This window comes from Dreissena polymorpha, chromosome 4 (genome assembly GCF_020536995.1).
Source record: "Dreissena polymorpha isolate Duluth1 chromosome 4, UMN_Dpol_1.0, whole genome shotgun sequence".
Classification (NCBI taxonomy): Eukaryota; Metazoa; Mollusca; class Bivalvia; order Myida; family Dreissenidae; genus Dreissena; species Dreissena polymorpha.
Window position 1 is genome coordinate 30505086 of NC_068358.1, and position 15221 is coordinate 30520306.

Sequence of the window (15221 nt, forward strand, 5' to 3'; positions counted from 1 at the left end):
ATTTTCCACGTTTCAGGGCGTTCAGTTCAATTGTAAGAGTCGCGTTCATTAGATAATACTAGTGTTACCAAACTAAATTATCAACATATTCCACATACCTGGCGAGCTATTTTATTTTGAAGCAAGCATTTTTTCTTTTTTGTTTCCATAACAAAATATTCAGGATCGGTGCATTCTTATGTTTAATAATAAAATAACTGATTTTAGACGGATATTAAATGCCGACATCACTGATAAGACAACGATGCTCGGCACGAAAATTTCTAGTCGGTCGGGCTAGTGGAAACAAAACCATACCATATAAGTTATATCTGCAAAATATTGGAAAATTATAATTGCATCAACACAGAACTGTATGCAGACGCACTGCAGTAGATGATCGAGTATCCCCCCCCCCCCCCCCCTGACCTCACCCCCCCCCCTGACCTCACCCTCCCCCCCCCCGACCTCACAAAATTCACTCAGAGTTGTCTCCCTTAAAATAATGTCGAAAAGGTCAGTGTTTGACGGTATTTCATGTTTGTTACATGTATATCCCTGTTAATCATCAGGTCGGACCTCAAAGACCTCGTGAAGAGGCCGGTACGACCTGTAAATAAACTCTGATTTAAAAAATAAATAAATATCCCTGTTAATTGTCAGTGTGTAGCTATGTAATCCTTACGTTCGCACGGTCTGTTCTAACGTAAGTATGCCCGTGCTTAGTTCTGATATCCTGTTTTAACGTCGCTGAATTAAAAAATAAATGAGTGTTATACCATTGGTTATTGTGTATGGGACAATACTGATATCGCCCTCACACCGTTTAAACGACCAATGCAATGACAAAAAGTTCCAATTGTGAAATAATTGCTTTCTCTTATCTGTTTAATTGTTTGCTGTAATCAATTACCGAGTTCCATATTAAGCATGTTATTGTTAAAAAAACCTCGGGTATTAAGTCCAGATAGTGTTATCGCAGAATCTGCTTTTCAAAAAGCAGTTAGGTCAACCTGATTATTGATTCCGACATTTGAATTGTATTTCATATGGGTATTAAAATTACAAGTTAAGAGGATCAAATTTTCCAAAATATCGTAGCGTGCCAAAAGATTAAAATCTAGGTGGGTTGAATACACAATTTAAAACTTGTGAAGGCCATTAGCGACAGTTTATCTTGTCAAATAATTGTTTTCATACCGCCAAAGAGGACCGATAAGTATGTTATTTTATGAATTCAGGGAACTACTATATATAGTTCTGTTTGAAGTTATACTTTAAATCTAGATCGATGAGCAAATGTGTTGCTTGTGAAGCATTTTTGGATTGTAATTCGGACGTGATTAAATTGGATTAACATAATTTGATTGATTTTAATATTCAACAAGTAAGTTTATATTTCTTGAATATCTCATTTGATAAATATATTGCTTATAAACACTTTCAAATATTGTTATTATAAATGTAATTTACTGTGATTTTAGGAAGATGACATTAATCAAAAAGTTATTGGAAACAGAATATAATGACTGTTTGGTTTAAACAGCCAGATGTCATTAAAAGACTACACTCTTACGACCATTTCGAGTTCTATTTAAGTGTGTCGATCTGATAACCAATATTTTACTTTCACTATGGGATATATTTTTTCCATAGCGAGGTATCGAATAAATAGTTCTTAATGTAACTATCGTTTTCTTTCGATGTAGTCATAATTCATAAATGTGTGTACAGTCCGTCATAGTGAGCATATATGCGTCTTCTATCGCAAGAATCGAATTTAGATGGATAATTTAAGAAGAGCGTAATAGATAACTAACGTTGAATCGATTCTTCAAGATCGAGCGATGTAACGCACTCATCGACGATTTCCAACAGAGGAGCGACCAGCGTCCGTACAGTACAGTAAACCTGCTTACAAGCGTCCACACACCGACGTCACCATTACGACCATAGAGACGCCGGAACATCTCAGGCCGTACAAGCCTCGGCTCTCAGATGAACAGTTCACATCACTCCTCAAGGTATAGCTTCAAACAATTATCTTAAACTAAACAACCCACCTTTTTCCTCGATGTTTTGCGTGCATCGTGTAGCGTTGCTAAGTATAACGATTTTCAAATGAATTAAGAAAAGGCAAGCTATTTTCTCGGCATCGGTGTTGACGTCCGAACTAGGTTAACGTTTTTTTCTCGGTCGGCTAGTTTCTCAGAAATAGATTGAGAGGTTTCATGCAAATTAAAACTTGTCTGTCTCATATAAGAATGACCATAGGTCAAGTTTGGTAACTCAATTTGACAAATTAGGGGTCACTTTACTCGTAGAAATTTACATACACAATATACAGTCAGGTTAACGTTGTTTGGTAGACTGGTTACTAAGGATTGGCTGGAGGGATATCATTCACACGTTTAACAATATATTCTTCATATTAAATTGAACCGATAGGCCGATATTCGGTTCATAACAAAATGGGAAAATTGTCAAAACTAAAGGGTCTTTTAAGCTCATCTATTTTTTGACAAAAAATTATGAGCTATTATCACCTTGGCGTTGGCGTCGGCGTCCGGTTAAGTTTTGCGTTTAGGTTCACTTTTCTCAAAAAGTATCAATGCTATTGCATTCAAACTTGGTACACTTACTTACTATCATGTGGGGAATGGGCAGGCAAAGTTAGATAACTCTGGCGTGCATTTTGACAGAATTATGTGCCCTTTTTATACTTAGAAAATTGAAAATTTTGGTTAAGTTTTGTGTTTAGGTCCATTTTATTCCTGAAGTATCAAAGCTATTGCTTTCATACTTGCAACACTTACTAACTATCATAAGGGGACTGTGCAGGCAAAGTTATGTAACTCTGACTGGCATTTTGACAGAATTATGGGCCCTTTTTATACTTAGAATATTGAAAATTTGTTTAAGTTTTGTGTTAAGGTCCACTTTATTCCTACAGTATCAAAGCTATTGCTTTCATACTTGCAACACTTATTAACTATCATAAGGGGACTGTGCAGGCAAAGTTATGTAACTCTGACTGGCATTTGGACGGAATTATGGGCCCTTTATACTTAGAAAATTGAAAGTTTGGTTAAGTTTTGTGTTTTGGTCCACTTTACCCCTAAAGCATCATAGATATTGCTTTCATACTCGGAACACTCGCAAACTATCATAAGGGTACAGTAAAAGGACAAGTTGCATAACTCTGGTTGTCATTTTTACGGAATTATTGCCCCTTTTTGACTTAGTAGCTTTGAATATATGGTTAAATTTCGTGTTTCGATCCACTTTACTTCTAAAGTATCAAGGCTATTGCTTTCAAACTTCAAATACTTTCATGCTTTAATGAGGTTACTGTACCTGGCAAGTTGAATTTTACCTTGACCTTTGAATGACCTTGACTCTCAAGGTCAAATTATTAAATTTTGCTAAAATTGCCATAACTGCTTTATTTATGATTAGATTTGATTGATACTTTGACAAAACTACTCTTACCTGACATACCACAATAGACTCCACCCAAACCATCCCCCGTGCCCTCCCCCCCCTATTTTTTTTTAAGATCATCTCACAAATGACCACCACACCCTCACACTTTACCCCCCCCCACCCATCCATCCAATTTTTTTAACGGTTAAAAAACACAAATATTTATGTTTATTATTTTATTTTTGAAATACCGTCCAACCATCGCACCCAAGAATCCCCTCCCCCCACCCACCCCCCCCCACCCCCCCACCCCCCCACCCCCGATTTTTTTTTTTGCATTTTTTCCCTCATTTTTGGAAGATAATGTAATAAATGTCCAGACCCCCACACTATACACCCCTCTTCACTCCACCCCTCCCTCCTTTGTGATTGAAATTGAGCGTCCCTTCACCTTTAAAAAGAAAATAGATGAGCGGTCTGCACCCGCAAGGCGTAGCTCTTGTTTATATTTAGCAATTTGCATTTAAAAATGGACAGGTTTGAGTTTTTCGGAAAGCTAGTTTCTTATAAATGGATTGAGGGATATCACTCAAACTTGTACTCAAATGCCGTCATATGGAAAGGTTGGTAACTCTAGTTTGAAATTTGTCATAATTAAGGGTCCTTTTGTGCCCATGAAGTTGGGCATATAGTGATCGCACTGTTCGTCTGTCTGTCCTTCCGTCACACTTTTGCGTGTATGTTTCGAAAATGCTCATAACTTCTTTGTCGCTTCAGATGTAACATTCATATTTCGTATGCATGTGTATATGGACAAGGCCTTTCCATACGCAAAAACTTGACCCCTTTGACCTTGACCTTGTACTTAGGCTCCTCGCTTAGGTTTCGAATTCTGCGTTTAGGTTTCGAAAAAAGCGTTTCATGGGGGCATATGTCTTCCGATGGAGACAGCTCTTGTTACTTGTTGAAATTTTACATCAAGGTAGTACATGTAGCTGATGAAACTTAGATATTTTCATCAAACTTCATATACCGGTACTTGTTCCAAGACCAAGTCCCCAACCCATCGCAATATCATATGTCAAAAATTGAAAAAAAAAGATTAAAGGGATTTTTTTTGGAAAACAAATACCATAATAATACTTCATACATTAACACCTGGTTAATACACTAGGCCTAGCTTTGATTTCCATGTGGGTAGGTCGGGTCATAACCATGATTTGTTAATAAAAACGCTTCTGCTCAATATATCAGAAATACATTTAGGCATTGAAATTACATTAAAAATGTAAATGCAGTATATCCAGACTTATCTAGGATTTCTTCTGCATGCATGAGGCCGAGATCAATGTCACTTTTTATAAAAATTAAAAAAGCGTAGTAACTTTACAACTAAATGAGGTTTTGTCATGCAACTACATACAGTCCAACCCCTCTTAAGCAGCCAGTCAAGGAAAACGGCCAAATTGGCATTATATGAATGTGTTCCATCAAAACTTCAATTGATATTGCACTTGGGGTCAGAGTCACATTTACTTAGAATAGATACATGATTTCCGCTCAGTAACGCAAAACATAATTGAGAAATTATGTACACAGATGCCTTATCACCATGTCCAGCATACCATTGCATATATGTTAAACCAACATGAACCGAAAAAAATCAACAAGTATGTTCTGACTGCATAGACAAACCTGGAATAATACTTTACGCACATGATTTAAGCCCGGTTTCCCAAGAGACCTGCTGATAAGTCTCCACGAAACCTTAATGCCTTTTAAATATAAGAAACCTGATGCAAATTGTGCAAAAACAATCATTGCTGTAAGTAGAACACCCAGTCTAATATGACGGACAGAAACCTCAACACGGAGCTATTAAGCGACTTATACATGTGAGCTATTGCCGGTCTCGTCCAATATATTGAATTAATTATATACTAAACAGAAGCGTAGTGTTACATGTAATGACGAGATAGTGAAAGGCACAATTAAGTTATTTTGAATATCCGTTCACTTATTTAATTTTTCTGTGAACATTTGTGGGCAGATAATGAAGAAACCGATTAGTGAATAAATGTACTCAATTATGCAATTTTACTGTCATGGTATTGCTACGCGTTCTGTTCACACCAACATGTATTCAATAATGAAAGAGTAATATATTCCCGCTTACGGCTTATTATCTTATTTAGTTGTTAATTAATATGTCTACACTAATGATCATTTTTTTAATACAAAAAAGGCTTATATGATATAACATGGAATAAAACATCTGCTATCTTAACATGAACTATTTTCACACTTGCAGGTATTTTACACGTGGTTTCAGTTGTTACAGTAATATATGAAATTTGAAAATTAACGCAGCGATTAGCATGGTAAAAACACATCAATATCGGTTGATTACATTCCCGATTTAGCAGGATAAATATAAACCAAGACGGTTATATGTTCATTTAAAAAAACAACATAATTGTAAAAAGTACAATAGCACACATTTGATGTACTTTCCAATCTATGTTGTCCTTATCGATCTTTAGAAATAATACCAATATAAGATATTAAGTGAATTAAATATACCTCAAAACATGTTGTTTGATTAAAGCAAGTGGCATTTTTCTTATTTTTGACTAAATCATATACTCTAAAACTTTAAAAGAACATGTGCATTAAAACTAAATACACGATTTAAACAGTATTTTTGAAAGGTTTATGAACTTGATTAAAAAAAGAAAGTTTTCAGGAAAGTAAACACATATATTATGTTACACAAAATAACTCTGACTTCAGACATGATGATGACCGAAAACTCTGCCCGTCAAAATGTTAAGCTATTAACGTCCACAATAGATTTTTTTAAACTTAAAAAAGTACAGCAGTATTGTCAAAACGTTAATAAAGTAAGTCATACAAGTATGTATTGCATGTCCTGATTTTAGAAATCTATTTACATTTAATCTATTTCATCTCCTGACATCTCCCTCTTGTCTCCAGGCTTACCGGCGGGCGTACGAAGGTCACGTGGGCAAGGGACTACACGGGGCGCGCCCGGTCCTCTCCACGCTCGAGCAGTCGCCGACCTCCCAACTGAGCAGTCCCCTGGCGCTGATCCAGCCCCGGCACAAGAACAGGACCTCCTACGTCCAGAGATGGAAGGTGCTGAGGGACCGCAACAAGAACCTCCCAAAGCTGGACTTCAACGCGCATGCGTCCGGTGTGCCAAAGGCAAGGGGTTTAAAATATATATGAAACAGAGCTTGCGGTAGCGTTTGAAAACTGGATGTCTGAATTTCCGAGCCTCTGATTGTGGATGTTTCGATCATATAGTTGAAAGTTTGAATAGTGCGCTATACCAATGCCCGACTGTCTAAATTTATACATCCGCGGCCCCAATAACTTGCAGCTTCCGGCGCATATGTATGTACAGCAAAGATACATCTTCGTAATTTAGCGCCAAGTATGTATCCATATCAACAGAAGTGCAATTTTACTGCTCCTTTGTTCAGCTTTAGACGTATCTCGCGTACAGAAGTAACTTCATATATTATAAACGTCATAAATGTATCATTATCTAAAAAGTTATTACACCTGACATTAACGTTAAACAAGTATCCCTATTGAATTAAAAATGAAAATAAACGTCCCAATGTATATGGGTCATACTCTTGTCTATAGAAGTTGTCAAGTTACTTCTCTCGACTTTGTCGTCATACACGTGCCAGAATCTAGAGAAGTTCAAATAATATTATCTACTATAATTAAACAAGTTACTGCCCTGACATATGCGTCATAAGCATTCTTTTTGATAGAAGTTTAAATATTACTATCCTTGAGATCATATGCAGAAGTTTCAAAGTTACGTTCGCTAATATGAACGTCACATATGTATCCATTTTTTGCAGGCGTCATTATGTTACTTCTGTCATTAGCGTCATACATGCAACATTGAAATATAATAAATTTAAAATAATTGCTCTTTTACTAGCGTCTTTTACGTATCACGACCTACAGAAGTTACTCCCTATTTAATTAGCGCCAAACAACGAACATTATATACATATATGGCTAAGTTGGTTTCACTCACATTATTTTTTATAAATGTATCATAATAATAAGTAGCCAGGTATCACGAACTACTAATGTGTCCCCGAAAACGCATGTTTACCTCCCGTTCATAAGGATAATACGCACTTTTTTTTATCTTCAGTCTCCTTTAAAGAAACCCACCAAAAACCGAAGTCACATACAAACATTGGGAAATCTCCAATGTAGAGAAAGCACTATGAAAACCCGATAATCGGGTGCTTCACTCGTGGTTACCTCCCCTTACATTACTGAACCTCTCCGAGTTTCCTTCAAGTGAACGGTCACCCCAGAGCCAGAATGTTCAAATCAGTGGTATCCTATGGCAAGCGGTTCGACGCATAATCCCAAGAAACTAGGTTTCTCATGAGAACCTAGGTTCTCAGAATGAGAACCTAGGTTCTCGCTTGAAGATTGCACATGGCTTCAAGAACCCAAGTTTTCAAATGAAAACCTAGGTTTTCATGAGAACCTAGGTTCTCATTTAAAAACCTAGGTTCTCAGAATGAGAACCTAGGTTCTCACGAAAACCTAGTTTCTTGGGATTATGCGTCGAACTGCTTGCCATATCCGTGGTTTTCATTTGGGAACCATAGGTTCTCACGAGAACCTAGGTTTTCATTATGAGAACCTAGATTTTCATGGAACCTAGGTTCTCATGTGAACCTAGGTTCTCTGAAAACCTAGGTTCTCAGAGAACTTATGTTCTCAGAGATAGGTTTTCTGAGAACCTAGGTTCTCATGAGAACCTAGGTTTTCAGAATTACGCGTCGGACGGCGTAAACTTGCTCGTTTGGAATACGGGACACATTATTCAGGGCGCAGGATCAATGGGGTTCACATACGTTTACACACGGGCTGGACAGAATGAAAACACGCCGTTAAGAACTTTATTTTTGCAGATATCTCAAGTTATTGAAATATGTTTGAAAAGTCTTTAGTGCATAAGTTATTCTTGCAATGTTGCCGATATCTTACGATTGAATAATACATTATTACACATTATCGATAGAGATAAAACTTTTATTTATACCATAATGATTGCTTTCTATATCACAGACATACTTAAAATAGAAAACTGTACCGTACAGTCGTTTAAGGCCCAAACAAGGGAACTGAATATCTGAAACTCATTTAATGCTGTAACAATGTATTATGTAACGATTGATCTGAATTTGTTTCAATTTTTACTCTCAAAATAATGTTTACACTTAAAGATGTATTTCATAAACATTTTATTTTTTATAAACGTGTTAAGACCAATGTCGACCGATTACTTTACTAATTTCATTCTTGGGGAGTAACATTCACGGTTTCACGCCTATTTCGTATCATTTTACACATATGCCGCCAGCGTGTAACAAGCAATGGGAGACAACTGGAGGTTAATTATGGCAAGCGGTTCGACGCATAATCCCAAGAAACAAGGTTTCTCATGAGAACATAGGTTCTCATGAGAACATAGGTTCTCATGAGAAACTAGGTTTATGAAATCCCAAGAAACCAGGTTTCTCATGAGAACCTAGGTTTTCATGAGAACATAGGTTCTCATGAGAAACTAGGTTTATGAAATCTCAAGAAACCAGGTTTCTCATGGGAACCTAGGTTCTCATTTGAAAACCTGAGTTTACGCTTGAGAACCTAGGTTCTCATGAGAAACTAGGTTTTTCATGAGAACCTAGGTTCTCATAGACACATATAACTTAGGTTCTCATGAGAACCTAGGTTCTCATTCTGAGAACTTAAGTTCTCGTTTGGTATCCTAGGTTTTCACAAGAACCTAGGTTTTCATTTGGAAACCTAGGTTCTCATGAGAAACCTAGTTTCTTGGGATTATGCGTCGAACCGCTTGCCATAGTATCCCTCTTTGTAAGTTTAATACGACTATATTTTTGTGATTGTTTCATATCTGAAGTAATGTAAAATCAATCAATAAATAACTTTAAAAATAATCGAACTCACTTGAAGTTTCGAATCTGTGGCTCTTAATCCGTCGAAAAGGTCAGGGCCCGTATTCACGTGTTCAAACACAATTTCAATGTTAAATCCGATGTTTAATGATATCATAATGATTAAATATTAAACATTTTAGCAAAATGTACGTGTTTGAGACATTTTAATGTAAAACGACCCCAACCACGAAACAGCCAAAGCCTAAGGAATATAATTAAAAAAAATATCCATATGTTTTCTCTAATGAGCTTTGTTGGCCCTGATTATCACGAAACGACTATTGTGCCGACAGAAGTTGCCTGGTGTGGGGGACTACACGCGCTCGCTGACATACGAGTCCATGAAGCTGCCTTCAATCACCACCTCCAGCGTCGTCACCGGCATTTCCGGTAAATCCGTGTATTCGGACGGCTACCGACATAAGGACAGCTGGGATAAGAAGAGCTCACTCCTGGTAGGTGAACTATTTGAGTCGCGCTATGGGAAAGCGGGGCTTAATGCATGTTCTTGCAGTCCGCACACGCTTATCAGGGACGTCACTTTCGGCTTTTTTGGTATATTTCATTTAGCTTCTTCCAAGCGAAAATCCAGTTTCGGTTGAAAGTGTCGTACCTGTTTAATCTGTTCGGACCGCACCGGCCTGTATGGGACAACACTTGACGCACGTGCACTGAGCCCTGTTTTCCAATAGCAAGGGTCATTTCCCGAATAAAGAATAACACAAACATAAACGTGAAGAAAAGTAACTGCGAAATATTTATTTGTGTGCAGTTTCAAAATTTTTAATATTCGAGCGTATAAACAAACGTTTGGTTTTAATTGTATGTCTGTTAAATCCATGTTTTGTTCGAGTGTCCCAGTGTGAATCTTTGTTTAATCAGGAATGTATATTAACCTACACATACCGGGTTTAATTATTTATTGGTCATTTACGTTTGATCCGTTATTGTACCACTGTGTCCAGGTATCGCTACACTATGAACGGTGGAGGTATAACCAACTTCCGTTCCCGAAGGTACGAAACTGCACCTGCAGGCTGTATAAGTACTCTAGATAATGGGCGAAGGTTTTAGAACAGGTCCATTGCTCATATTCTTCTTTTCTTTGTTTCATTAATGTCTTGAAATTCCAAAATAAATAATCAAATACATAAAATAAAAGAATGCTTTCTTAAGTATCTATAAATTTGCGGATAAATACAAAATACGATGTTAATGTCAACAGTATTCAATAAGGTGTGACCTAATTGAGATATACTCTATATAGTTATATAACGGTCAGTACAAATATTGAGATACTAGTGCCTGTAGATATATAGACAGTATTCACTGAACTAGCATCATATCATCTGCATTTCAGGTGGTCGCTGTTTGGTTGTGGGTTCCTTCATCAACTAACATTTCCTTTAGTTGTTATTAATTATCATTAATCCACTTATTACAGTACACAACATTTTCAGTGGGGGATAAGGAGTCAAAACTTACGATCGGGTTCATATGTACAATAAAATACTAAAATAAACGAAAGGCGCCATGACTTCTTAGTGCTATTGTTCTTACATGGATTACAAAAATCTCTTAATATGCTGATTACCGACATAAGATTTAGTAAGACCAAACTTCTTTCAATGCAATTTTCAAACACGCGGGGATGATATTCTACATGTTTATTGACTTTGACTTTTATGAATTACGAGTCGTTATTTTCAGTGTGCATTTTAATTGAACTTTAATTATGCAAAACTATGGCGACTAGGATAACGTTTTCAAAGGCTTGTAAAAAGAGTATGATTGATTTAAAACTTTCATTTACACGTGAAAAAAGCAAGGACAAAATAAACGTCGGAAGGGTAAGTTTAACATTAACATTAACACTAGCATGGGATATAGATTTTAAACAGTATTGCTTACCTTAATGGAAATTTAGGGATGGTGCCGTTGTCATGGCTTCTAGTTATTTTGATCAACTTATTTTTTTAAATACATGTGTGGATGAAAAGAATCTACATCGCTTATACTATAATAATTACACGAATGTATATATTGGGAACAAGTTTCATTTACATATTTCTAATGAATTATAGACACGTTATTAACAGAATGTCCTGTATTATTTAGCACATACATTTATGTATAATGATAATTTACAATGTCACACAATTTACAGCTGCATTGATGTTACGTTCTGATTTTTGAAGGTGTGTACTATTTTATTGCTGTTCAGTAATTTATCAAATTGTATTAAATATTGATACCGGTCAAGTATTCAATTACATAATTGAATTTCGATCCTCTTTTTGTAGAGCATATTTTGATGAAATAAACCGACTTACTACAAATGTAGTATTCTTGAAACAAATTTTTGGTGCATATTTCTTATTTAATAACAATTCTGTATATATTTATAACATTTGGCTTTGGAATTTGTGAGACATAATTTCAGTATTGGTATTTGAACTTGAATTTTTAACGAAAAATATTGCTTTTCATATATCAGTATTTGAAGACTGCCAAATCGGATATGTCCATAAACGCATGCATGAACATGTTGATTCGTTGATTCAAGCATGGCTTTTTTACCATCCGAGTCAATAACCATTTCCTGCTCAGAAGCCAATTGATAATGGCTATATGCAACCAGCATAAAACAAAAAACTCGCAGGCTGTTCAGGTTTTATGCTGTTTGATGCTCATTTGTATCTAAGGGTTCGAAACGTTGCCTTGGAAACTTGAATCTTTTAAGAAAGGTCGTAAATTATATAGGATTTTATAAGGGCCTACACACGCGTCAACATGCGTATCTAAGCGGGAAAGGGTTAAAGGCCACCGCTGTATTTCAGGACGTGCCCAGCGATTCCTACCCTGACCTGAGCCAACGCGATATGCACGAGCTGGCGGCGATGGTGTCCAAACGTCAGCCTAACCAACACAGGGAGAAAACAACAGTCGTCGAAGAGACAAAAAATACCAACGCAACCAACATACATAGATTAAACCCTAGCCATCGGTACGAGAATATCACGTACAAGAAGCAGCTACTCCGGCGCCGGCGGGACAAGACGTCGGAGGCAGACAGGCTGAAAGCGCAAGAGAAGGCAATGCTCGCCGAGGCGGAGGATCAGTTGAAACAGAGGGTGCAACATGAGCTCGCTAACGCCGCGAAGAAGCAACCGAACGAGGCGAAGATTGTCGCGTCTGAGAAACATGATTCTGGCTTCGATGGAAGTGGCAGAAAAGAAGACGGTAAAAGTGAGTTGTTGTTGTTACAGAAGTCATCTATTTATCAGATCGATTTAAGTAGTGTGAGAAACGAAATTCCCCCGGTTACTTACGAACCTAGGCCTCCGGAGTCTTATAAAAGTGAAAGTGCAAGAACAGACCGAAATCTCAGCAAAAGGCGATTTTTGGAATTAAAGAACGGTGACCTCGCGATGCGCGATAGTGCTTCAGGTAATATTAAAGGTAGAGTTCTGAAAAAGAAATGGCGCGATGACTGTGATTGTCTTCGCTGTGACATTATGCGGAGGCAATACATGGAGGGTGACATGCACTCTTATAAGAACTGGGGATCGTACCCATGCATGAAACTTGCCAAATCGAGACCGGGCAGTGAGTCGTTCTATTATGAAAGTGACTAGTATATTGTTACACAATTACGTTGACACGTTTCAATTTTTTTTTACATATAACATTTGTTTTATTTATTCAACTTGATAAAAAACGTATATAATATAATATCATAAAAGGTTACTGATTAGCTCGACATCCTATAAAGTATATAAGTTACACAATTTGGCTTATTACTTAATAGGGGGACTAACAAAAAACAAAACAAAAAACAAACAAACAAGTACTTATTTGAATTGTATGCTTTTTAAAAATTTTAGCTGAAGGAACGCTTTTCTCATTGTATTCTATACGTTTATACGTTCTTTCATTTTGTTTCGATGTTTCCATATCACGATGGGAGCACTTCTCTTTGAAGTAACTTACCCGCAAACAAATCACGTCGACACCTTTCCACATTGAATGATATGTGGTTTATTAATGGCTTTTCAAAAAAGGATGCGTTTTAACTTTTATCTAGCTTATTATTTTTCTTACGTCTATAAAAAAATATACAAAATTAAATGTTACAGGCCATATGTCACTTTTAATATATATTGCATTTTTGAAAAGAATATATGTAAATGGAAAGTTTAAAGTTTCAATGACCAAGTGTTGTACACAACGTGATCTGCGTTTATTGAACTCAAACATAAAATGAAACTAGAACATGCAATTTGTCTTCGCATTGCAGTTTTATTTGGGTCTTAACAATAAATCCAACTAAGTATAGTTCGCAAATAACCAGATTAGTTTACATTATAGCACGCATTGCTTATTTCAATTTTTTGTCAGCAGGGTAATCTTTTGAATAGAGCTAAGTCTGGACTTATCACAGGTCTTAACGACAAGGTGAAGTTAGGGCTGAATTTCGTAATTTTATAAAATTGATACGATTATGATTCGTAAACTCAGAAAATTAAAGACATATTCATATTTATTACGGAACTTACATGCTGTATTCTTTGTAGATCTTTTTGTATTCATGAATACAAAATAGATCTACAAAGAATACAGCATGTAAGTTCCGTAATAAATTGTGTCGGAATGTAAACAAGCTCAACGATGTATATTGGGTATCAATATTTTAATTTGCCTTCATATATACGCATGAATTGTGTCGAATAATGTCATACATTAATTTGGTGCAAATACAATCTTCGTCTATTTCAGAGCGTGCTCCCGTTTCCAGCAACTATTCCCCATCCACCACTAACCTAACGAGGGAATCCGACACGGTCACATGCACACCTGATGACGTCACAATGTTGTCGCCACTAACTCTGTCCAAGTCGCCTAACTCTAAAGCTGCCACTACTAACTCTACTAACTACACTGAATTAAGGGATCTAGCAGAGACAATATAGAACACCCGGGTACTCGCCGTAATACAACTATAACGCTCGTGAATTCTTTGTCTCGGCAAGATTTGTTTCGCTTTTATTAACGCTCGCGACAATCAATTACACATGAGCACTTTATTCACGCTCTTTTTTTATTTAAATATTTTTTCGGCACACTAATATGTATCGTGTTTTTACATGTGATTTCGATTTATGATATTCCTTTTCGTAATGCTCGTGATTTCGTTTTGAATGGTTATTTCGATGTATTACATGTGATTATGTTCTATGCACGAGCTTTCGTTATATAAAGGAGAGTGTGCCGTAATTGTAAGCCTTTCTTTCGTTTGCAACACGAGGGGTTGTTTTCATGCACGTATCTTTACGCCCGTGGTTTTGCTATTCATCACGTCATTGTGCTCTGTACAGCGGTGTACGTTAATATCAGATACACGTTAGTTTTCGTCAGATGCTGCGAATTTTACCACATTACTATTTTTCTACCCGCTATTGATGAGTAAATGGTCCGTTTAAGCACTTTTATGAGCTTGATTTCAATAAATGCTTGTTCGCTTTTCCAAATATAATTTTTAATGTAGACGTGATAAAGCTTTCTGTGAAGAGAATGGAAGGCACATTCTTCGGTTTAACAATTTGAAACTTCAAATATTAACAGTGTAGCATGCAATATAAATATTAAACATGATACGAATGATAAAATATGACAATATAACGCATTTTGAGTTGCACACATGCAGTTTTTAAATCTGCTTCTAAAAGGTGCGTTGTATCTCGATCATGATAAAGGCGATCGTCAGGTAACCGGTAA

At 36.5% G+C, this 15221-nt stretch overlaps 1 protein-coding gene across 4 annotated transcripts; it reads left to right on the plus strand.

The window, feature by feature from the left end:
- The first annotated feature begins 515 nt into the window (after positions 1-515).
- LOC127878008 (uncharacterized) lies at positions 516-14589 on the plus strand. 4 transcript variants are annotated; one of them, XM_052424368.1, is made up of 7 exons: positions 516-1366; positions 1819-2003; positions 6403-6633; positions 9737-9898; positions 10409-10459; positions 12284-12686; positions 14223-14589. In XM_052424368.1, the coding sequence occupies exons 4-7, from the start codon at positions 9785-9787 to the stop codon at positions 14414-14416; spliced, it is 762 nt and encodes a 253-aa protein (XP_052280328.1). In that variant the 5' UTR covers positions 516-1366; positions 1819-2003; positions 6403-6633; positions 9737-9784; the 3' UTR covers positions 14417-14589. The 4 variants fall into 4 exon arrangements, with proteins under 4 accessions (XP_052280328.1, XP_052280326.1, XP_052280327.1 ...); XM_052424366.1 differs by having other exon boundaries at positions 530-1366; positions 12284-12692; XM_052424367.1 differs by having other exon boundaries at positions 530-1198; positions 12284-12692.
- The last annotated feature ends 632 nt before the right edge of the window (positions 14590-15221 follow it).

Coding starts and splice junctions, on each gene's coding strand:
- LOC127878008 (XM_052424366.1), top strand. CDS start 9,785: ATGAAGCTGCCTTCAATCACCACCTCCAGCGTCGTCACCGGCATTTCC. Junction 9,899..10,408: donor ATAAGAAGAGCTCACTCCTG/GTAGGTGAACTA, acceptor CACTGTGTCCAG/GTATCGCTACACTATGAACG. Junction 10,460..12,283: donor ACCAACTTCCGTTCCCGAAG/GTACGAAACTGC, acceptor GCTGTATTTCAG/GACGTGCCCAGCGATTCCTA.